The 16,116-nt window shown below is 34.1% G+C and overlaps 2 protein-coding genes across 4 annotated transcripts; both read left to right on the top strand.

The window, feature by feature from the left end:
* The first annotated feature begins 3,340 nt into the window (after positions 1-3,340).
* LOC132188700 (uncharacterized) lies at positions 3,341-4,492 on the top strand. 2 transcript variants are annotated; one of them, XM_059603229.2, is made up of 4 exons: positions 3,341-3,360; positions 3,468-3,525; positions 3,655-3,760; positions 3,999-4,492. In XM_059603229.2, exons 2-4 carry the CDS (start codon positions 3,490-3,492, stop codon positions 4,148-4,150), a joined length of 294 nt encoding a protein of 97 aa, XP_059459212.1. In that variant the 5' UTR covers positions 3,341-3,360; positions 3,468-3,489; the 3' UTR covers positions 4,151-4,492. The 2 variants fall into 2 exon arrangements, with proteins under 2 accessions (XP_059459212.1, XP_059459213.1); XM_059603230.2 differs by lacking the exon at positions 3,341-3,360 and having other exon boundaries at positions 3,427-3,525.
* Positions 4,493-14,237: 9,745 nt separating this feature from the next.
* Positions 14,238-16,095, top strand: LOC132188383 (uncharacterized). Of its 2 annotated transcripts, XM_059602818.2 has the most exons (4): positions 14,238-14,444; positions 14,578-14,683; positions 14,928-15,087; positions 15,821-16,095. In XM_059602818.2, exons 1-3 carry the CDS (start codon positions 14,412-14,414, stop codon positions 15,077-15,079), a joined length of 291 nt encoding a protein of 96 aa, XP_059458801.1. In that variant the 5' UTR covers positions 14,238-14,411; the 3' UTR covers positions 15,080-15,087; positions 15,821-16,095. The 2 variants fall into 2 exon arrangements, with proteins under 2 accessions (XP_059458801.1, XP_059458800.1); XM_059602817.2 differs by lacking the exon at positions 15,821-16,095 and having other exon boundaries at positions 14,239-14,444; positions 14,928-15,405.
* The last annotated feature ends 21 nt before the right edge of the window (positions 16,096-16,116 follow it).

Genomic DNA, 16,116 nt, shown 5'->3' with positions numbered 1-16,116 from the left:
TCTCTTGTATAGAAGTTTGTTAGTAATGAAAGTTATTATCATATTTTATTTACAATACAATTGTTATTATATTTTAAATTTAATTAATTCATGATTTGTACTTGTAAGGGTGTTGATTTGGATTCGTGGTGTGCCATAAATCCGTTGCCACAACATCAACTTATGAATGTGTTACATTTAGACTTCATTTATGTTTTTCACATTTGGATTTTGGATTTTTATTTTATTTCATTATTTTAATGTTTATATTTTCCGGATTTGTAATGTATGACCAAATGATTAGTAAGTGTAATCTGAATAATAGAATAATGCCTTTCTGTATTTACTAGAAGCAAGAATTATAATTTCAATGTCCAAAAAGCTGATTACCTCATGCGAATAGCGAATAATAACTGCATTTAATAATTGCAATAACCGTACGGATGCAAATGAGAATACGAATACCTAAAACTGATAACCAAATTATGGGGATACAAATATTGCTAATAATTATATCCGCATCCACATTTTCATTGCTGCCCAACTGTATACAAATTAACATCTATGCTACCAACAACCCTAGTTTAGAAGTCGGCACTATGTTAGGTTGTCCTTTCTGACTTTTCTCCCTTTCCTTTATCCTTAAGCCTTATATTAAGGGGTAATTTCACTTTAAACCCCTGAATTACTATACGATTTGACAAGTCCCTCAAACTTCAAAATCTCTCAATTTGAACTCCTTCGTTAGATTTTAAATATTAAAAGTGAGACAATGATGTTTATACCCCTAACTTTTTTATAAAATTTCGAATTTACCCTTAATTCCAAATTAAAATAATAATAATAATAATAATAAAAAGGTTATCTGACCTTGTGACTCGTGGGTCAGGCCTAACTTACCCTTAATTCCAAATTAAAATAATAATAATAATAATAATAATAATAATAAAAAGGTTATCTGACCTTGTGACTAGTGGGTCAGGCCTAACCCATAGGTCTTTTTTTCTTTTTCTTTTTCTTTTTTGCTTTAAAAAACAAAAAACAAAAAACAAAAATTAGGGATATTTTGGTCTTTTTAGGGATTTTCATTAAAAGTTAATGACTAAATCTGACGGAGATGTTCAAATTGAGACATTTTGAAGTTTGAGGGCTTGTCAAATCGCGTGGTAATTCAAGAGTATAAAATAAAGTTACCCCTTATATTAATTAAGCCTAGGGTTCAACTCCAAAGTTTTTTTTTTTTTTTTTTTTTTTGGGAGGGGGGGGGAGGGGGAACCACGTACTGGTCCAGAAGAAGACGTTTATTAATTAAAACTTTAGTTAAAACAAGTAATCATCAAAGGTCGATCAAACTCTTGGGTCACATATGTATTCAATCAAAAGTTCATGATCATTTAATTGTATGTCCGTAGAAACTAATTTAACAAAAAAAAAATTAGCAGCAACTTCACGAGCTGTATGTATGCCTAAACTAATTTTGTTATGTTTATCAAACAAGAATTAAAAATATATATGGAAGGTTTATATATAGTAAAAGATCTAACATTGTAACAAAATGAATGGGCATTTGGTCAACGAAGAAGCCCATCATTTTCACATTAAAGAAAATTTACCCTTTTTTAATTTTTTTATAAACATTTATATATCTTCAATGTTTAAATTTTTTAAATTGCTTATTTATTTTGTTAGTTATATTTTAAAAATTTTAATATATTTTTTCTAAGTTTATTTTTTAATTTTGCTTCATGTGAACCAAAATTCTGGTTCCGCCATTGACCTTTGCTAGTGGGCCGACGGGTTCATTCCGACTCCGATTCTTAAGACAATATTTGCCTGGGAAAGAAAATGAAATTCTAGGTGAGCCATTTGGGGAGAGAATTATGCATGCCGACAAATGAGCTAATTATCTTCCCATTTTATGGAGTGTTTTCATGCATCATAGTCGGAGGGCCGGGTTCAAAAGAATTACCGAATTGATTCCTTGGACCCCATTATGTTAGCCGCCTGTTAGGTGAGCACTCCTTCTTCATGCCTGACACTCGTGGGACATTAGGATTAAGTGTCTTGACTTGGATCCTTATGCATACGTGTCTTCTCTGAAGGACCATATGAGGATTATAGGGTTATCCTCGAGCACATGATCATCAAGCAACCAATGCCCTTAATTGCCGGTGGGCCAGCAGTGATCATTATGATGCTCAGGGATTGAAGAGCCATCCCCCAAAATTCATAATACAAAGAGTATTTGCATTGAACTAAAATTAGTGGGCCCGACATGATCATCAAATCCAAGAGGAGATAATTGGTTCAAGTGATGAAAGCCTTAGATTTGGTGGCATATATCCTCATTAGATTTAAGGTTTGAATTTTCTTAGGTGCAAAAAAACTCTTTGAGGCCGCTCCCACGGCGAAGGTGGGAGGCCTTGCATGGGTCCAGAATATTTTTGAACGAATGCATGGATGACCTGGGAGAAGCCGATCGAGTTCCAAAATAGCGTATTGGTTGGAGGTGCTGGTCTAACAATATACCATTCGCAGCATCCCATCATGGTATTGGTATGGACCAATGTTGTATGCTTGCAAACTGACAAATTATATAAGCATAGGAATTGAATTATCAAAATACCCCTTCACTTTCAAATTTCAATGGAAAGATATGTGTTGCAAAGAAGGAAATCTGTCTCTGAAAAGGAGATGCCTAAATTTACTCTAGATCGATCTCTCCCATAGTTAATGACTGGCGCCACCACATATATGTCAATGTTCGCTCTAATTTTGCTGGAATTTGTTGCAAATTGCTATACTTTTTGGGGTCTCTGTTTGCTATAACATGCTAACATCCTTTATATAATAGACGATAATAATCCGTATAGACTATGAGTGAAATGGCATCTCTCATTTCTGTGGATGTAGGTATAATATTGCCCAAGCAGTACCATATATATTTGTGCATTATTTCTTTGATATTTTATTCTTTCAAAAGATGAAAAGCATCTCAATTAAAGATCACACCTTTTCACCTTATGAAACGGATGTTATTAGTTATCTTGAATCTCTTTTTCCCTTTCTTTTGTCTTGATCAGCGACAAGTAAAAAAAAAAAAAAAAAAGGAGGGTCAATTTGGCTACTATAGGAGGACGCGATCTGGGTGGTATGGGTGATTTGTCTTTCTCATTTATAATGAGGATTAATTCTAATTGGGTCCGGGATGACCCACTTATCAAGTGGAAGATGTAGCCTAATGGAGGCAATCCTGCAACACAAAAATGGTAATTTACAAACCAATTAATCTCCTCTATTTATCTCCTCCCAACCAATTATCATCATCTATCTCCCACGCGCGAGACTCTTGGCCCCTCTCCACCACCCGTTCTACTTTTAGTACGTTATATACTAGCTACTACTTACAACCATCTCCACTATGCTTGGTATTCTCGCATTCTCAAATCATAATATTAAACCGTTTCCTATCTTTCTTTTTGCTGAAGATCGGAGACAATTAATAGGATCATGGGGGACTCTTCTTCTGCTTCATACATACACCTGGTAACTGATCAGATCGTCGTGTCTGATTTCAGTCATATTTTCCAGCGTCTTAATTTAACTTTTGTGTTTTGTTATTAATGTTGTTGATGAATGATGATGATCATCATCGGAACTACAATTAATGTATAGGTGCAGCACCTGATAGAGAAGTGTCTGATCTTCCATATGACTAAACAAGAGTGCATGGAAGCCCTTTCAAAACATGGAAACATCCAACCTGTCATCACCTCCACTGGTTTGTTTCTTTCAACTCTCTCTCTTTTTGGTTTCATGATCAACACGTACACGTAGAGAGTAGAACAACCTTAGTTGAGTTGTAAATGCTTATGCAAATATTGTTTCAAAATTTTAGCACAAACAACTAACGTTGCTCGGTCTGTACTGGAAAAATGAAACGTTAATAACTTTACACACAGAGATATATAGGATTAATGTACTGGAAAAATGATAACGTTACATGCATGAATATGCAGTGTGGAATGAACTGGTGAAAGAAAACAAGCGATTCTTTGAGGCGTATACTCAATCTCATGAGAGCAAAGCAGACGACCAAATGTCAGAGGAAGAGACAAGGCAAATGATCCAGAAGATGATTTCGGATTCCTCGAAAGGTTCCGACAACTAAGCACAAAGCTACGTATATATCAGAGTCGGACGTGTCACTCATGTGGTCCTAACTCCCTACATACATATAATATCAAAGTATACGGAAGATCACGAAGTATTTGGCTGTCCCCCCAAATAAATCGCATGTGTACTGACCAATCAGAAGAGGCCCCCTTACTGTATTATATATCTAATGTCTCGGGTAAACAAATCGGTAATTAACAATGTTATTTAGTTATAAAATAAAGTTTACTTAATCTCTCAAACTACCACTCCAATGACAATTTACTCCCTAAATCATTAATTACTACAATTTACTCTCTAAATTACCAAAACAATGAGAATGTAACTCTCAATGCTAACAAAATGACGAATTACCCTTATAAAATTTTCAATTAAACAAAAATACCCTTAAAATTTTGAAAAAAAATTAAATTTTAGTATTTTTGTTTTTATTTTAGTAAGGATAATTTTATTATTTTGTTAAAATTGATGGTACATTGTCATTGTTTTGGTAATTTGGGGGGTAAATTGTCGCAATTGATAGTTTGTGGGGTAGATTATCATTGGAGTGGTAGTTTGAGGGAGTTAAGTGAAGTTTATCCTTAATTATACGATGTGGTGTGGTACGTACAATGGTTGGATGCTGTGTGATGTTAATTAAGAACCTGTACTTTATCTTTGTACAGTTCTTAATTAAGTGTATTACAAACTTTTTTATAAATTGGTACGTGGCAGTTATGTGCTTAAGTATTATCTATCTCAATTGTCTACTCTTTTTCAATTTATTCAAGAGAGAAAAGTAGATGTGCATGTTTTTGTGGAAATAAATAATTTGTACACTTTCATGGCAATATTGCTAAATCTAGATAAACTCATCCGGGTATGTTAACATAATTTTATTATTATTTAATGTAATCCCATCAAAAAGTCATTTAATTTAAACCTTATGTAAACACTGTCATGGGATATTGCTATACGTTAGGGCTGTCAATTTAACTCACGATCCACGAACACGATACAAACATGACACGTAATTTTAAGGTTAAAGTTTATGTTAATTGGATTTGGGTCATAAACAGATCACCCATTTAATAAATGGGTTTCGTTGTGTCAATCCGCGGGTTCGCAGGTCCGCCCCCCCCAAAAAAAAAAAAAATATTTGTCATTCATTTGTTTTACATTGCATGCTATAGATGTTTATTGGAATTAGACACGTATCTTAAAATTTAGCTAAATAGATTATTCATATGTTTGTTGAAATTATGCAAGTTTTTTTAAGATATGTTGAGATGTATATGCTCAAGCTCAATCAACACTAATAATAGATCTATGAATTAGCTTTTGTTGTTTTGAAGGCTTTCAATCAACTCCAACCACCATTCTTTTTCAATTAAAAATTGCCACATTGCTGCTTGGTTTATGGAATTTTGCCATTTTGGTTATGCCATAAAAATTGAAATGACTTCATTGCAGGATTGGGTCAGGTTGGACCCCTATTGACATCTTACTTAGATGTGTTCATGTGTCGGGTTGGTTCAACCTGAAACAAAATGTTTATTTAAATGAGTTACACGTGTTGTGTTGTGTTACCCGTTAAGAAAACATGTCGTGTTTGGGTTTAGGTGTTCGACATATTTATATAAATGTGTCGGGTTTGGGTTGGCATAAACGGGTTTGCTAGTCAACCGGGTTGACACGAACCTAACACGCCAACCCATTTTGCCAGCCCACACATGTCGACCCGATTTACCTAATTTGATAATCGGACCAAGTGGGTCAAGTTTTTGGCACCCTATGTTAGCCGAGTTTTCGCCCCAAGTCATTGCAACCTTTTGGCCCATTGTCGACCCAATTTACTAGCCACCGTCCGGCTACCAACCCTAACAATAGGGAGTGACATTGCAAACACTTTCTAAAATTTAAGTGCTCATTTGATTCGCAGAATGTGTATTTCATTAGAAAATGGAATATTTATTACTGATAATATAGAAGAGTTGAATAAAATAGTTATTCATATTCCTTAATTTGGTAACAACACATATGCTTTAACTGGAATTGAATCAAAATTACTAAAATTCTCACTTTTTTTCTTCAACTCATCTTAAAAAAAAAAAAAAAAAAGTGGGTGGCCAACAAAAGCGGCAATGGGGGTTGCTGCGACCAGGGACGGAGCCAGCCTTGAGAATAGGCAGGGGCCATGGCTGAAAAAATTTAATGGGCAAGGGCCCATTGGCAAAAAAAAAAAAAAAAAAAAAAATTATTATTATTATTATTATTATTTTTTTATTTTTTGTCATTTTGGGGGGCCTAGCCATGCCAGTCCCCCACTCTCTCCGTCCCTGGCTGCAACCAACCTCAAAGTTCTCAAGGGTGGACACAACCACTCCAGAAGAGCTCTGAGGGTGGCTACAGCCACCCTTAAAACAAATTTGGGATGGCCACACCACCCCAAAATGCCACGGGGTGGAAGTTCGGGTTGGCCCAAATGCAAGACCCGCCAAATTGACAACCTTTATTAATTATTTGGTCGGTGGCGGAGCAGACGTCTAGGACAGGGAGTTGATTACAATAATTAGTTCAACGTACGTTTGCATCGAGGTGCTTTTTTGGAGAAACTGAGAAAAGCCGATCGGTGCTGGTGTAAGCGTACGTGTAACAATCTCTACCAATATTGCTGCAGCCTGCATCCCATCAGCCATCAGGCATCATGGTATGGACCAATTTAATTTGTATGCTTGTAAACTGACAAATTAAGCACAGGAATTGAATTATATATCAAAATATCACTTCACTCTCAAATTTCAATGGAAAAATGTTGCAAAGAAGAAAATCTGTCTCTGAAAAGGAAAGTTGTCTGAATTACTCGGGCCAAGGAAGGTCACTTTGGCTACTATATGTAGGAGGACGCCCTCGATCTGGATGTTGTGGATCTGTCTTTCTCATTTACGGGGATTTCTAATTGGGTCCGGGATGACCCACTTATCAACTGGAAGATGTAGCCTATTTCCGGCAATCCTACAACACAAAAATGGTCATAATTTGCAAAGTATCTCCTCCCAACCTATCTCCTCCCTCCACCACCCCTTCTACTTTTAGTATGTTATATATATATATATATATACACACTCCACCATGCATGGCATATATGCTGCTCCAGCTTCATATTGCACCTATTCTCTCATTCCCAACTCATATTTATTAAACCGTTTCCTATATTTCTTTTTTTTACATACACTTTTGCTGAAGATCAGAGATTTTATATAGGATCATGGGGGACTTGGTTGCTTCGTACATCGTTAAGACCCGGTCAAGACTCTCCATGACCTGGCCAAGCAACCACTGGGATCTAGTTGGGACTTGGTCGGAAAACAATTGCGACCCAATCAAGACTCATCAGAACTTGATCGAGACGCCATCGAAATATTATCATAATTTAAAGTTTAATACGAGTGGATGAAAAATATAAATATATATATATTTTGGAGTTGCAGGTGAGGAGTATGTTGAGTGGTCCACAGACTAAATCCGAGTGACGGAGTGAATCATGTCAGAGTCATTAGACTAATTAATTAAATTTGACAAAAATATATGACTGAGTGAATCATGTCAGAGTCATTAGACTAATTAATTAAATCTGACAAAAATAAATTTGTCTTTGGGATCCAACTTTTTTAAAACATGATTCTCATGCAGTTTTGTTTTTTATTTTTTGAAATTTATCTGTCTCCTACCCCTCAATCATACATCATTTAGATTAATTAGCAGTTAGTTGTTAATGTATCATATTCTTCTTCTGATACAACATTGGTAGCTTCATTCCTTAAGGGGTAGCTCAATCGGCTGTAAATCACGCCTCATAAAGCGGAGGTCACTAATTCGAATCCCTCCTCCCCCTTCTCTTATGTGGACATGTCCAACAAAAAAAAAAAAAAAACATTGGTACCTTTAGACATTAAGTTATCTTCTAGTACGACAGTTTAAGCTGTTGGGGAGAGAAACACCAAGGGGAGTCAAACAAGAGTAAATTAATATACATATTAGGACACCACTTTTAGCCTAAAAACTTAAGCTAATGGGCTTGGGTCCACTTATGTATATTAAGTATTCTTGTTCTTTATATTTCTTCAATGTGGGATACAACCCTCACAAGTGTATGCACAACATAAACAATGCCATTGTTGAAGCTTGATCAAGATAAGAAGATTGTGTTAGATCCTAAATCTTTAATTGACCTTATATGTGGACCACAATTCGAAAGAGTCATGATATTTAAAGTCAAATTAAGTGGGCCTAAATAGGTGTTTTAATTAAAATTGTATTAATGAAAAGTTATAATTGTTGGTTTTTTGAAAAAGAGTATATATATGCCTAAGAGATAGCATCTCTTATTCATGTTTTAAGAATTATCTTTCTATCTTGAATGATTGTATGATCTCTTTAGTTAAGTTTTTCAACTGCAATTTTATGCTTGCAATTAGATAGCTGCATGTTGTAGATAAAGATACAAAGAGATGAAGTTTATATATGCTTGCTAGCTGAGTCATACGATATGATTAGTTATGTTTTCTTTGAAAATATAAATAGACTCCAAAAAATACCTAAAATGGGGGTTGAATATGTGTTTACCAATTAATACTGAATTTAAAAATTATAGACCACACAAACAATCACTAAATATATGAAAAGTGATAAATCAATTAACACAAAGATTTTTTTGATGAAATGGAAACCTTTCGAAGAACTCTTCAAAAGTAAAATCACTTTGAAACAGCCAAACCTAAAAAATCAATCCACTATATAAAAATAAGGATTACAAGAAGCTCATTCATACAAAACATTTATAGTTAACGCTCTCTTGCATAAGATAAGCTAACCACTTGACTTCTATCACAGTAGCCATTCTCAGAATGTCTGAAACCATTCTTCTACTTGATCTCCTTTATCAGAACTCTGATAGGGTTCAGTTGTTGTTGATGAACGGTTGTGTTTTACAACAAAGACTCTTAGAGAGATACACTTGAAAGCATAACAACATAAACTTTCTTTCTTAGCATATGGAGAAAAAAATCTCTTTTTTCCCTAAAAATATTGCCTCTAATGATCTTAAAATTTCGTTATTAGAAATCCCCTTAAATAGACTTCAAGAAAACCTAATACAAGTTGGAATATGATCAAGAAAACCTAATAGGAAAAGGAAACTTTGGATATAATTCGTCCATATTCTTAGGCCTATATTGTGGGACAATTCATCTAATATTGAGTTAGCTTTCTAATGTTGCTAGTTTCACCTCAATCTGACACTAGAGACGAAAGTTATGGTCGAAATAATGAGACGTGTGCATAATAAGGAATTGAATCAAATCCAATTTTAACTTCAATTAATGAAATTCCAATTGGCTCATTTCTTTGATTGATTAAACTTAACCATACCATATATGTCTTCTATTATTGATTGATTAAGCTTAACCACATCTTATAAATCTTCTCTGGACATCTTGTTTGTGCGTACATCATACGAGCGTGTCAGTGGTCCTCACATAACACACCGTTTGTACGCTTTTCAGACACCATTACAAATGAGCTTTTCGAAAAGTCCTTCACAATTACGCCTCGATCAAAGTGTCCTCAAAAAAACTTGCATTCAAAATTATTTTGTCACTGAATTAGCCAATTCAAAAACCTAAAATTATTATCTACGTTTAAAGATACCAGCCCTTCAAATCTAGATAAACTTGCTAGCCAACTAAAGATACCAGTCCCTACCAAAATTAAGACCAAGACGTAATGTCGCTTTCTAGTCCTCTTTCTCAAATAATTTACTAAATGAATTCAACATAAAACAGTATCACCAGTCAAATCCAAGTCGGTATCAAACACCCAAAGGAAAGGGGAAGAAATATGAGCCCAACCCGAAAATCTTCCAAGAGCTTGACCACCAAAGCATGCAATAGGTATAACAAGAGTAATCCTACAACTAATTATTGTGTTATTTTTGTCTCGCTCAAAGAATGAGGCAGCTTTTAAAATCGTCACTTGATCAAAATTTAATAATAATCAATTACAAGTTTAATGATGATTTTAAAAGTCATATTATTTTTGGAGTGATACAAGAGAGGCTTATAACATTACTGGTATAACTTCTCCTTCTCCTATGAACTTGATACAATTGAACTCACAAAAAGTTCACCCAAAATATACACATATATAAACATTTCTTATAACATCTTCATATATCAATATATTATATCAGGATTAGAAAAGAAAAGGAAATTCTATAGATTTTAATATTGATATTTCATGCACGAATATCCCAGATGAATAAAAACAATAATTTAACAGGTAATTTGTCATTGGGACAGAATTCTTCTTCGAATTGGATTGGAGAAATTTTTTCTAATCCAGTCTATAAAATCATAAGTAATGTTATTCTTCATACAATATTTTCATGTACACTAGCTAATATGCTGTGTTTTCAGTAGCTAACACTTCTGTCATTTTTAAGCGACTGACTTAAAAAGTCACTTAAAACACAACAAATCAGCCGGTGTGAACATCTAGAGTATCATTACTCTAAAACTATTACGAGTCTTTTGAGCATGTGAGAAGCATATACATTTTTAATAGTTCTAATAAAAAATATGTGATTCTCACTTATTAATTTAAAATTTACGTGTTTCTCACATGTCAATAAACTCATAACAAATTTATAAACTGTATTTGCGTGAAATTTTTTCAACCCAATTTTGAAAAAAAAAAAAAAACATTTTTGTTGCCGTTGCAATTCAAATATTGCTTATGTGGGCCTCGTTGTGCGCGTATAACGTGCCAAACCATGTGTGAGATTAAGAACTAGAATAAGGTTTTAGGTTTTGCTTGTTGGGTTTTTGGCGTGGGCTTCAAAATTGATGTATTATACATCATTCCCTAGTTCTTCTCCCGTTATTATACTTTACAAAATTACCATTAGATCTGTGGGGTTTATATGTAAAACTCGTATGGTCCCAGATATCCAATGATAATTTTGAGAAGTGAGAAGAACAAGCATGGGTCGTAATGTAAATATCTAAGTCAATAATAAGAACAAAGTGTAGTTTTCGTAGCAGTGAATGTAAGCTTTTAAGGCCGAATCACCTCAAAACCCTGTCGCCATTTTCCCTTTTGCTTTCCCTATTATTCTCCACGATTTATATTTCATCACAAAATGAGTCAGTTTGAAATAAATTAGGGGTTTGCTAATGGAGATTTATTATGAAAAAACCAAGGCCCTAGAGTTTTAAGCCCATAAGTTTTTGGGCTTATGAAAGCAAGGAATATGTTTCAGCTCACTTAACGTTGTTTTACCATATAGTCCAATATCTAAATTAGAACCGGTGGACCATACAAAGATGCATACTAATTACTACATGTTGCTCCTATGCCACAAAAAAATCAGTACAATCAGTACCTATTTGTGAAGCATGCTCGCTCGTCCTTGTTAAATTACCAATTATATGGTCTGTTTGGGATTCCGTTTGAGGAGCTTAAAAGTGTTTTTAACACTAAAAAAGTTCATTTGTAGAAAAAATGTTCTCGTTTGGTAAAAAAAATTAAAAGCACTCTTAAAGGTCCAAAAAGCCTAAAATTGGCCAAAACGCACTTTTGGCAAAAATTTACAAATGAAACTTTTGCCCAAAAGCACTTTTTGACTTAAAAGCTTTATTTCTCAAACGTAATCCCAAACAGATTTAAAAAAAGGTAAATTTTTAATCACTTAATTATTACTTTAACACTCACTCTCACGTGTGGGCTCAAACTCCCTTTTTAATAGGTGATGCTCAACACGTGAAATATTTAATGAAGGGTGAATTATCGGAGTCAAAGTTTGATCTTAGGACCTTTGGCTCCGATACCATGTTAAATTACTAATTATCTCAAAATTTTAAGTTGATAGGAATAGGTAAATTTGTAATCACTTAATCATTACTTTGACAGGTTTAATATTGTTTTGTGGGTTTTTTTTTCTTTTTTTAATTTATTATTGTTACATATTCAATTGTGAATTTGTTCATTTCTTGTACGTCAATTGACAAGATAAAAGAAAGAAAGAAAAAAAAAAAAAAAACATAATGGTAAGTAGCAAACAAATTTCCAGGCCCAGCTTTACGTCTGATATTGGTGACATGTTCCGATTCGATGCAAAATGGCGGGGGACTTCCATTATTAATAGAATATTACATATAGGATTGGCTCAAGTGACGAAGACTTGATTAGAACTTAATGGCATCTCCATTATACTTTTTTTAGTATAAATAATTCTTTGGGACCACACGCTTTCAACAAAACTAACTATTATCTGATTTATGTGGGACAGTGGGAGGGAGGGAGCCTTGGACGAGTCCGGAATTTGCCTTTCAATAACCTCCTTGGAGGGTTCCCGGTGATTAAAAACAAAATCCCAAGAGAAGATAGAGCCATCAAAAGTTGCAAGTTGAGATCCTAGAATAGGCACAAATTGCTAGCAGTCTACGTAAAGGTAGACAAGACAGCGAGTTGAATACAATTAGTTCAACGTACGTATGCATCGATCGAGAAACTGAAAGAAGCCGAGTTCCAAAATAGCGTATAGGTTGGAGGTGTTGGTGTGCAAGTGTGTAACAACCTCTACCATGAATCCACGATACCATCCCATCACCAATTTTGGGTCCGTTTGAGAGTGCGTGTTTTAAAAAATAATCTGTTTTTTTAAATCAAATCGCAATTTTAGAATGTTTGGAATTGCGATTTTAAAAACGTAAATTTTAAAATCGTGAAAAAATCTACGATTTCTTTTTTTTCTTTTTTTTTTTTTTTAAAAAAAAATTACGATTTCTATAAGTTGACTAAGGTGTGATTATTTGAAAATGTGTAAATTTAAATCAAAATTACGATTTCCTTTAAAACAATATTTGGCGCAATATTTACCTATTTGACCATGAAACCGTAATTATATGCTAATGTTATCCAAACACTCAATTGATAAAAAAAGTATTTCTTAACATATTTTATCAAACGCTTATGCAATTTTAAAAAGTAGCGATTTCAAAAATGCAATTTTTAAAAACGCAATTTTTAAAATCGCACTCTTAAACAGGCCATGCTTACAAACTGACAAAACATAGGAATTGATTTATCAAAATATCCGTTCATTTTCAAATTTCAATGGAAAGATGTTACAACGAAGGAAGTCTTTCTGAAAGGAAAGTTGCCTAAGTTACTCTTTCCCATTGTCAATGAATGGCGCCATATATGTCAATGTTGCTCTTTTGCTGGAATTTGTTGTAATTTTGTGGTCTCTCTTTGCTTCAATTCCTATAACGTGCTAACATCCTTTGTATATATAATGGACGATAATAACCTCTAGTGAATAATTTTAATTAGGTCGCGGTATAAATTTAGTATTTTGTATCATCTAATAAGAAGCAGGCACTTAAACTTGAAACACAAAAAATAATATAACATTTCACATCAAATAATTTTTCTTCTCTTGACAAAATACCCATTGATAAAACCACAAGAGCCATTGTCTTAGTCGCGGTTTTAAAGACTCCGATGTTGAGGGCTCGGAGGTGGATGGTGGGCGGTGGGCGTTGAGTTAAAACGAAAAGAAAAGTCTATAAAATTTATTTGAATTAAAGATACAGTATTTTTATCTCTATTGCATTTGATATGGTATTTTTACCTGATGTATTAAATTTTTATTAAATGTTATAAAATAGAGTTTTACGTGCATCGCATAGAATATCACATGGAATGGACTATTACCCATGACATCTCCAACTTCTGCGGATGTAGGTATATACTGCCGATCGAACCACGATATTTATTTGTGCATAATTTCCTGGATATTGTATTCTTTCAAAAAGACGAAAGCCATTCCTTTGCTAGCATGTGGTGCTTGTTGATTTGCGAGAGAGGCTAGCCAAGGAGGGTCACTTTGGCTACTATAGGAGGCCGCCATCTGGATGATGTTGGGTTTGTCTTTCTCAATTTATAATTAGAAGGATTTTTTATTGGGGGTCCGGGATGACCCACTTATCTAGACTATAGTGGAAGACGTATCCTAATGCCAATCCTACAACACAAAAATGGCAATTCACAAATCTCCTCTATTTATCTCCTTCCAACCAATTATCATCATCTATCTCTCCCCTCCACCACCCCTTCTGCTACTTTTAGTATGTTTTATATATATACATAAAACATACATGACACACTCTTGCTGAAGATCAGAGATTATATATATATATATATATAGGATCATGGGGGACTCTGCTCCTTCATACATACACCTGGTAACTGAAATAACTTTTTAGTTCGATCTTCATGGCTGATTTCAGTCATATTATCCAGTGTGTTACTTTAACTTTTGTGTTTTGTTATTAATGTTGTTGATGATGATGATCGGAAATACTTGTATGTATATAGGTGCAGCACCTGATAGAGAAGTGTCTTATCTTCCATATGACTAAACAAGAGTGCATGAAAGCCCTTTCAAAACATGGAAATATCCAACCTGTCATCACCTCCACTGGTTTGTTTCTTTCAACTCTCTCGATCTCTTTTTGGTTTCAACACATGAGACAAAGAAGGCTGCCAAAAGAACAACCTTAATTGATTTGCAAATGCTTATGCTTGTTTCAAAATTTGAGCACAAACAACTAACGTAGCTCCGATGGGTTTGTACTGGAAAAATGAAACGTTAATAACTTTACACACAGAGATAGATAGGATTAATGTACTAGAAAAATGATAACGTAACATTCATGAATATGCAGTGTGGAATGAACTGGAGAAAGAGAACAAGCGATTCTTTGAGGCGTATGCTCAATCTCATGAAAGCAAAGCAGACGACCAAATGTTGGAGGAAGAGACAATGCAAATGATCCAGAAGATGATTTCGGATTCCTCGAAAGATTCCGACGACTAAAGACAAAGGTACGTATATGTCAGAGTCGGACGTGTCACTCATGTGGTCCCAACTGCCTACATATAATATCAAAGTATACGTATGTAAAGTCAGGGACTCAGGGAGTATTTGGTTGTCCCCCCAAATAAATCGCATGCACTGACCAATCAGAAGAGGCCACGTTACTGTATTATATATCTACTGTCTAGGGTAAACAAATCGGTAATAATGTTATTTAGTTAACCGAACTATTGCTTGTTATTATGATGTGGTGTACGGTGTACAATGGTTGGATGTTATCTGCTGTTTAATTACATGAAGCTCACTTTTTATTTCTATAGGATTTGTTTGGGATTGCGATTTTAATAAGTACGATTTTAAAAATTATGTTTTTAAAATCGATACTTTTTAAAATTATAAAAGCGTTTGGTAAAACATTTTAAAAATTATTTTTTTATCAAATATATCTTATGTGAAATCATGATTTGGGTTTAAATAAGCGTTTTTTCAAATCAGTATCTTCTAGTCTGCTTATAAAGAGATAAATTTATTTGGTAGATTAATTTATCTTTTAAAAAGGCAGATTAATTTTTTTTATATATTTTTGGGAGTTTACTCTTTTACACTTTCATGGCAATATTGCTAAATCTAGATAAACTCGTCCGGGTATGATAACATAATTTGTTTATTATTATTTAATTCAAACCCATCAAAAAGTCATTTTAAGCCTTATGTTAACACTTCATGGAAATAATGCTACAGCTACACGCACCCATCGGACCCGGTTTACCCGATTTGATAATCCGCCCAAGTGGGTCCAATTTTCGGCGCCCCATGCCAGCCGAGTTTCTCCCCCCAAGTCACTGTAGCCTTTTGGCCCATTGTCAACCCAATTTTTCGGCCACCACCTCTCAAGTTGATCAGAATTTTTATTTCTCAGTGTTGGGTCTTCACGTTTTAAAAGTTTGTAATATATATTACATAGCTATTAGAATTTTCTGTTAAATTCTAAATAATGATGTCAAAATCTTCTTTATATATATATAAAATAGACCCAC

Source organism: Corylus avellana, chromosome 6 (genome assembly GCF_965113065.1).
Source record: "Corylus avellana chromosome 6, dhCorAvel1.hap1.2, whole genome shotgun sequence".
Lineage (NCBI taxonomy): Eukaryota > Viridiplantae > Streptophyta > Magnoliopsida > Fagales > Betulaceae > Corylus > Corylus avellana.
This window is presented reverse-complemented; position numbering and strand designations above follow the sequence as displayed.